The sequence below is a fragment of the Pollachius pollachius genome (assembly GCF_949987615.1).
Source record: "Pollachius pollachius genome assembly, chromosome: 12".
Taxonomy (NCBI): Eukaryota; Metazoa; Chordata; class Actinopteri; order Gadiformes; family Gadidae; genus Pollachius; species Pollachius pollachius.
This window is the reverse complement of record NC_136945.1, coordinates 22,530,402-22,539,022: the sequence shown is the minus strand read 5'-3', so window position 1 is coordinate 22,539,022 and position 8,621 is coordinate 22,530,402. Positions and strand designations below refer to the sequence as shown.

At 47.6% G+C, this 8,621-nt stretch overlaps 1 protein-coding gene across 1 annotated transcript; it reads left to right on the top strand.

Annotated features, from left to right (window-relative positions):
* The first annotated feature begins 1,726 nt into the window (after nt 1-1,726).
* cyc1 (cytochrome c-1) lies at nt 1,727-8,501 on the top strand. The gene is made up of 7 exons (XM_079747974.1): nt 1,727-1,827; nt 3,469-3,659; nt 3,879-4,005; nt 6,335-6,492; nt 7,125-7,285; nt 7,517-7,617; nt 7,967-8,501. Exons 1-7 carry the CDS (start codon nt 1,747-1,749, stop codon nt 8,072-8,074), a joined length of 927 nt encoding a protein of 308 aa, XP_079604100.1. The 5' UTR covers nt 1,727-1,746; the 3' UTR covers nt 8,075-8,501.
* The last annotated feature ends 120 nt before the right edge of the window (nt 8,502-8,621 follow it).

Below are 8,621 nucleotides of genomic sequence, written 5' to 3'. Positions count from 1 at the left end.
ATCAGCATAATCCAGAAGATCTAGAAATAGATCAAGATTGGTCTAATATTGTATAATAGTTTTATTCTTTACAAAATATATTATTTCTGAACGGGAAATCTATGGTATTCTATATAGATTGATAGGACCAGTTGGCTATAAGATGTGAGTTTTGGTCAGGCTTGCGAATTAGGAACATTACACATTTAACAGTGACGTCTTCGTTTTTGATGCACTCATTTAACAAAGCAAATAGGAGCCCTTTCAGGATTCCCCACAAGTAATTTCATGAATTTCATGTGACAAGCCTCCTCTTTCAAGGGATTTCAATTTTTTTCTCGTATAAAAAAAGCGCTTGTTTGACCTCTGCTATTGAATAGGCTAGATTAACAAACAAAATCTGACTTTTTTCTGCTTTTATGCAAAGAAATCCATCGATAGATCTTGCATTTTTGGAGTGAAAGAACAGACTTCTTTGCAATTATCTGCTGTAAGAAATCACTTTCTCCCTTTTCCCGTCAAATCCGTCCCGGTTAAAATATAACAGCAATCCGCCCACTGGCTATTCTACGAAACAAAGAGTCTGGGAAGGTCTCCAATTTTAAGTCAAATTACAACCTGTTCATATATTTGCAATTCTAATTGATTTAAAGATGTAAAAATCAAACACATAGTCGCTCAAATGCATTCATGGAGCATGCAATATTCTTGTAGCATTGTCTAATAATGATGTTCTTCAAAGCTCAGGTTTGTTTCAGATCTGAAACCTGATTTTAAAGGTTCGATCATCTTGTATAGTTATTGGTTAATGATATAATAATCATCATTCTATTCATGATTATAAGATAATAATATGCATTGTTTTTTAACGATAGTTAATTCAATGAAATGGTAAGTATTTTGGTTTGTAGCGATTGTCGTTTAGTAATTTGCGGTTAGACTGCCATCTAGTGAAAACTTATATAGTGCATGCATTTGCAAGTTTCATAATGTACATTTTTGCAGCATGCGAAAATTATTTGAATGTTTAAAGCAAACATTAATTAAAGTTAATGTTCAAGTTCGTATTGTCACTGCTTTAAATTAACTGTAAAAGTTGTTTTTTTCCAAAACAGTTTTTTACTGTTTTACATTGTTCCCTTGCTGTCAACTGTGGTGCCATTCAGCACTTGAGAATGTAAGCGTGCGTGCGTGTGTGTATGTGTGCGTGTGTGTGTGCGTGTGTGTGTGTATACGTGTGTGAAGGAGTCCGAGGGAGAGAGAGGCAGACATAGAGACGAGAAGCTGCAGACGTAACTTGCAAGACATGACATTGGTGACATTGCACGAAGAGACGATGAATAGGCCTGTGTGTGCGTGCGTGCGTGCGTGCGTGTGCGTGTGTTTTCGAACGTGTCTTTACGCACGTCTGTGTCACATGTTGTATTTTATTTTTTTGCATTTTTGGTACTGTATAACTGCCCATGACTATCCGATGACTGTATACATGTTTGAGCAGAGTACATTTAATAATTTCCCTATTGTATATATTATTATTATTATTATTATTATTATTATTATCATTATTATTATTATTATTACTATATATATTATATTTATCATATATTTTATATATTTTTTTATATATTATATATCCTGTTATGTATCCCGTGTTACTTAATCGGGGGAGATGCTGTGGGGCGGCGCTAGGGGGCGACGTAGAGCGCTGTTACGTCAACCCTCCGCCTCAGTCAGTTCTAGTTGCGCCTCCACAGTCACAGAGAGAACATGGCGGCGCTCAGAGCAGTCGTGCTAGCGGGGAGTGGGAGAGCTCTGCTCGGCACTCCCAAGGCGATCCGAACCCCCAAGGTAGGTGAAAGGCATCCGTGATGACTTGTTCCGACCATACGATCATAACTATAGAAAGTCGGGGCTGGTATCCGGGTGAACGTCCTGCTACTGTGCTAGCCGCCTAGCCCGGGTTATTGTGAATGGGTTACACAAGGTCACTCGTGCGGCCACATATACTCCACTTCCTACTCACTATCCAGATGTTTTCTCCTTGAGCAGACTAATACTAGCCTCCGAAGGCTCCCGGGGTTCCTCAGCGAGCAGATTGAGGGGATAGATGTGGTTCTGATGTGAGGTTCTGTTACTCAATGACGCGGTCAACCTGCCTTTCGTAACCCGGCTAGGACTTAGCTTAGCGCTATGCTAGCCCCGGAGCTAACCGGGGCATCCGGACCGGACACATCCCCCGTGGCTTCCCCCGGCGGGGACGTCTGCGCGTCGGTAGATGGGTGACTCATCCCGTGGGCGGCTGAGACGGGTTGACCGCCGGGGTTACGGCTCGGTTGGACACGCTGACATTGCAGCAGGTTGACCGGCTAGCATGTTAGCATCTCAAGGTCTGTCTGCCTCCTTGCAGAACCAGGCGAAGTTGTGCTGCTTTATTCTGCGGCTATGCGTTTAAAATCGACACGTCCTCACAAACGGGACTGCCAATGTCACACATGTCGTTGTGTGTATGCGGTGACCTGTAGATGGCCCCGTTTGACCCCGGCTTGCAGGCACATGACATAAACACACGATTGTGTAGAGGTCGACATTGACCTTTTATAAGTTGATAGATATGTTGATGGAGATATATAAACCCGAACCCCTCTTCATGTTTTATAATGGACAACTATATACTGCTTGTGACCTCACTACTGGTTGACTGTTAATGACGTCAACAGACTTGCTCTATTGCTATCTGGAAGCAGGTCTGAGGAACATTGTATGACCTATGTGGCAGCCCTGTGCTTATTTTACTGTTCTGTTTAACTGTGTGTGTGGAGGAGGCTCTGAAGCGCCGTTTTATAGGGCTTGTTTTTTTTTTAATGGTATTACTGTGTGTTACAGTGGATGTGGTCTATTGGTTTGCACTACAGCGAAGTTATTTAACTCTTTGTCAAATGGTCTTCCAACTATTCCCTTTTAAAATCATACTGGCCTGCAAAGAGACAGACAGGGCGGTTTGTGCACTTTGATTAACTCAGAGAGAAGACAGACAGGCAGACATTCGAGGTGTTGTAGAAGACGACACCTCAACCCTAAGTGGTCCCGGGGAGCTGGCTGTCGCCCTGTGTGGTATGCCTGGTTGACACCGCCGTCAGTGTGCGAATGTGTTCACGAATAGTTGGCGGTCGCTTTGGATAAAAGCGTCTGCTTAATGCGTACGATGTGCGTAGTAGAACCGCACGCATCATGACAGAAGTTCCTTGCCGTTGTTTTCGATATCTTGATTGCTGAAGAAGACCCAATAAATGACAAGTTTGATAAGCATGACTCGGATGTATTGTGGGATCGGCGCGATTGTTTTTATGGGGAGATGAAATAAGACTCCAGGTGATCCTGTCAACATTTAGATACAAAAGTTCCCGCGGCCCCACAGACCGTTCCCTCCTACCGCAACCTGGGATGTCTGCGTTAGCTGAGCCTTAACGAGCCTCTCCTTTTACCTTATAGGCCAACATGTCCTTCACCAGCCTACCGAAGAGCAAGAAGGTTGCCCTGACGACGCTGGGTGTGGTAACGGCAGGAGGGGCGGGGCTAGCCATGATGCTGCACCAATCGGTGAAGGCGTCGGACCTGGAGCTCCACCCCCCTAACTACCCCTGGACCCACGGCGGCCCCCTCTCCTCCCTCGACCACGCCAGGTACCACCGGAGCTGCCCTGATTGGCTGCTGCCAATCACATGTACGATCAGTCCCAAGCAAAAGGTTCTGGGTTCGATCCCCACTGGGCACGGTCTCCCTGTAGTCATCCTTCAGCCAGGGGTGTCTGCATGATAGTGATGTGTGGTTGCACCACCCAGTTTGACCAGAGAGGGTGCTCTCGCTGGGGTTTGATATTCATCCCTTCTCTCTCTCCGCAGCGTACGGCGAGGGTACCAGGTGTACAAGCAGGTGTGCTCGGCCTGCCACAGCATGGAGTACCTGGCCTTCAGGAACCTGGTGGACGTCTCCCACACAGAGGCCGAGGTCAAGGTCATCGCTGAGGAGGTCAGTTCCCCCCCCCGTGTGTGTTGACTGTAGGGCTGTCCCCGACTCTGAATTTTCTGAGTCTAATCAGATCTGCCCTTTCAGTCCAGAGATTAGACTATTCTTTCCATTAACACTCTGTTTTGGTAGGCTATAGGCCTTTTAGATATGCTTGCGCGTTGCGCTCATTACGTTCTCACCTGAACAGTTTTCTGTCAATCAAACTCGTCGGAATTGTAGCCAACTTATTCCTGTCGGGTTTTAATTAGGCTCCCACCCATAATGCGGTCCGATAATGAACACGGGGCTCATGTATAGGCTAGTGGATAATCCACTATATGAGCCCCGTGTTCACGATCTAATTGCATTTATTGAGCCCAAAGAATACACAGCGCTGTGTCGCCACACTGACTGCGCTCCTAGAGAAAATGTGGCAATAATGTACGGGGAGACAGCCGCTTCTGTCAAACAAAGTTACAATGAATCAATCGCCACAGTGACATGGACAGTGTCTAAATAAAGCTTCTCTTTATTATCATTAGAGCTATTAATGCAGACCACTCACTGACAAAAATAAATAAATAAATAAAATAAAAATAAAGGAAGACGGCGGGTTTCCCGACTGATGATTAGAATCATCGACTTTCAGGGGACAGCCCTAGTTGACAGACTCAATCACATCCTTGTGTGTGTGTGGAAGTTTACACACTCAATTACACTCCTGTGTGGGTGTTTACACACTTAATCACAACCCTCTGTGTGTGTGTCGGGTGTGCGTTTACACACTCACTCAAACCCCTGTGGGTGTGTGCTCTGGCCTCTTTACTAAGATACTCTTAATGTCCCTCCCTCCCACTTTCTTCTCTCTCTCTCGTCTTTTTCCTCTGTCCCTGCTTCCCTCGGTATTCAATAGAAGCGAGCGCTATGGGCATTGAAAATAAGCATTCACTTTTCATGTTTTAAATAGGATGTGTTAAAAATAACAGTTCAAGTTACACAACAGTACAACAAACCAAAACATTAGGTAAGGGCTGGATAGCAGTGAGACAGTCTAGATAAAGGTCTAGATAACAGTGAGACAGTGTCTAGATAGCAGTGAGACAGTGTCTAGATAAAGCTGTAGATAGCAGTGAGACAGTGTCTAGATAGCAGTGAGACAGTGTCTAGATAAAGCTGTAGATAGCAGTGAGACAGTGTCTAGATAAAGCTGTAGATAGCAGTGAGACAGTGTCTAGGTAGCGGTGAGACAGTGTCTAAATAGCAGTGAGACAGTGTCTAGATAAAGCTGTAGGTAGCAGTGAGACAGTGTCTAGATAAAGCTGTAGATAGCAGTGAGACAGTGTCTAGATAAAGCTGTAGATAGAAGTGAGACAGTGTCTAGATAGCAGTGACAGTGTCTAGATAAAGCTGTAGATAGCAGTGAGACAGTGTCTAGGTAGCAGTGAGACAGTGTCTAGGTAGCAGTGAGACAGTGTCTAGATAAAGCTGTAGATAGCAGTGAGACAGTGTCTAGATAAAGCTGTAGGTAGCAGTGAGACAGTGTCTAGGTAGCAGTGAGACAGTGTCTAGGTAGCAGTGAGAGTGTCTAGGTAGCAGTGAGACAGTGTCTAGGTAGCAGTGAGACAGTGTCTAGGTAGCAGTGAGACAGTGTCTAGATAAAGCTGTAGATAGCAGTGAGACAGTGTCTAGATAAAGCTGTAGGTAGCAGTGAGACAGTGTCTAGATAAAGCTGTAGGTAGCAGTGAGACAGTGTCTAGGTAGCAGTGAGAGTGTCTAGGTAGCAGTGAGACAGTGTCTAGGTAGCAGTGAGACAGTGTCTAGGTAGCAGTGAGACAGTGTCTAGATAAAGCTGTAGATAGCAGTGAGACAGTGTCTAGGTAGCAGTGAGAGTGTCTAGGTAGCAGTGAGACAGTGTCTAGGTAGCAGTGAGACAGTGTCTAGATAAAGCTGTAGATAGCAGTGAGACAGTGTGTAGATAAAGCTGTAGGTAGCAGTGAGACAGTGTCTAGGTAGCAGTGAGAGTGTCTAGGTAGCAGTGAGACAGTGTCTAGGTAGCAGTGAGACAGTGTCTAGATAAAGCTGTAGGTAGCAGTGAGACAGTGTCTAGGTAGCAGTGAGACAGTGTCTAGATAAAGCTGTAGATAGCAGTGAGACAGTGTCTAGATAAAGCTGTAGGTAGCAGTGAGACAGTGTCTAAGTAGCAGTGAGACAGTGTCTAGGTAGCAGTGAGACAGTGTCTAGGTAGCAGTGAGACAGTGTCTAGGTAGCAGTGAGACAGTGTCTAGATAAAGCTGTAGGTAGCAGTGAGACAGTGTCTAGGTAGCAGTGAGGTAACCCATTGTCTGCCCAGTGCGAGGTGGTGGATGGTCCAGATGAGAGCGGAGAGATGTTCACCCGTCCAGGGAAGCTGTCCGACTACTTCCCCAAGCCCTACTCCAACCCGGAGGCCGCTCGCGCCGCCAACAACGGGGCCCTGCCGCCCGACCTCAGCTACATCGTCAACGCCAGGTAGCGCTCACACCTGACCCGCACGCACACACTCACACCTGGAGGAATGCACCCGTACACACACTCACACCTGGAGGAATGCACCCGTACAGGCAAACCTGGTGGGACGTACGCACCTGGAGAAAGGTGCACTCACACACCATCTCGTGAGACGCGCACATGCCACACATCACATACACGGAGAGACAGACAGACAGACACACACGGTGAGACACAAACCATTAGAGGTAATCAAACACACCTGGTGACCCTGGTGATGCATGCAACACAGAACCGGCCAGGGTTGGCGTTGGAGTTGCACATCTGGACCAACATCTGTAATCGTATTGATAAGAACATTGCACCCCGGAGGGCTTTACCTCAACCCGTCCATGAACTAATGCATCTTACTGAGCCCTTTCATCCTCCCCTCATCAATCCCCTCCAAACCCTCCCTGCCTTTCCCCCCGTCTGCCTCTCTCCCGCTCTCCCCCCTTTTCTCTCTCTCTCTTCCCCCTTCTCTCTCTCTCCCTCTCTCCCTCCCTCTCCCCTTCTCCCTCCCTCTCTCCCCCCTTCCTCTCTCCCCCCTTCTCTCTCTCTCCCCCTTCTCCCTCCCTCCCTCCCTCCCTCCCTCTCCCTCCCTCCCTCTCCAGGCATGGGGGTGAGGACTACGTGTTCAGCCTGCTGACGGGCTACTGCGAGCCCCCCGGTGGGGTTCAGATGAAGGAGGGGCTCTACTACAACCCCTACTTCCCCGGCCAGGCCATCGGCATGGCCCCGCCCATCTACAACGAGGTGCTGGAGTTCGAGGACGGTGAGTCAGTGTTCTGGGGAGCAGTGATGTGTACATCTTTACACACTTAGGTTTCTTCCTTGTATTGCACCCAACATCGAGACAAAGTCCTCGCTTTATCAAGGATGAACTGCAATTCAGTTGCTTTTTTCGGGCAAAAAAACCTGAATTGGCAATTCAGCCAATTCAGGTTGTTCCGGGTGTGGTTTCTACTGGCTACCATGCTGATTGTTGTCGCGTGTGTTGCCATAGGAACGCCCGCCACCATGAGCCAGGTGGCGAAGGACGTGTGTACCTTCCTGAGGTGGGCCGCGGAGCCAGAGCACGACCAACGCAAGCGCATGGGCCTCAAGGTACGCACACATGTACACACACACGTTGTGGTACAAGTCACAAACACACTATTTTGAATATATTGTTGATACACAATTTTTAACCCTCACTTCCCTGTCTCCCTCCTTCCCTCTCTTGTTTCTTCTGGTCCCCTTTCTATCTCTCCCTGTGTCTCTCTCTCGTCTCCCACCTGTCTCTCTCTCCCGTCTCTCTCTCGTTTTCCCGTCTCCCTTCTGGTCCTCTTTCTATCTCGTCTCCCACCTGTCTCTCTCTCGTTTTCCCGTCTCCCTTCTGATCCTCTTTCTATCTCTCTCCCTGTCTCTCTCTCGTCTCCCACCCGTCTCTCTCCCTGTCTCTCTCGTCTCTCAGCTGCTGATGGGCTCAGCCATCCTCATCCCTCTGCTGTACTACCTGAAGAGACACAGGTGGTCTGTGATGAAGAGCAGGAAGATCGCGTACCGGCCGCCCAACAAGTAAAGGAGAGGAGCGCCCGCCAGGGGGCTGCGTTCAGCAACTCCGCAACGCTTCTCACTACAAGTTTCCCACGGACACAGGTCGCCACGCTGCGGCCGTCTGTCAGTGTCTGGGCGGGGGGCGGGGGCGACCGCTTCCTGTTAGTGTGGGACACTTCAAGGTTTTCTGGAAGAGTCGCGGCGTTCCTGAACGCGCCCTTGTCTTGACGGTTTTGTGCGATCATTGTCTCAAATCACGCCATCATAGGAGTTAAGGAGGAGTTGGTCCGTCTTCATAAGATATACGACACCCAGCGAGGGCCATCCATCCGTTGTCCACATTCTGAGTGCGTCAAATCTATTGTTTTCTTGTTCACTTGACGAAGAGGAGTCACGGTGGGAAATATTGCAGCCTCTCTTAACCTCAGTTTTACTGTACAAAATAAATTATCTGAAAGGAACTTGTTTGGTTGGTCTGTTATTACTGGAGCATAAAGGGAGTGGACAAGGTGTGGCTCAAACGGTAGACCGTTAATAATACTGATTTTAAATCTAAGGAAATGGATGCCATT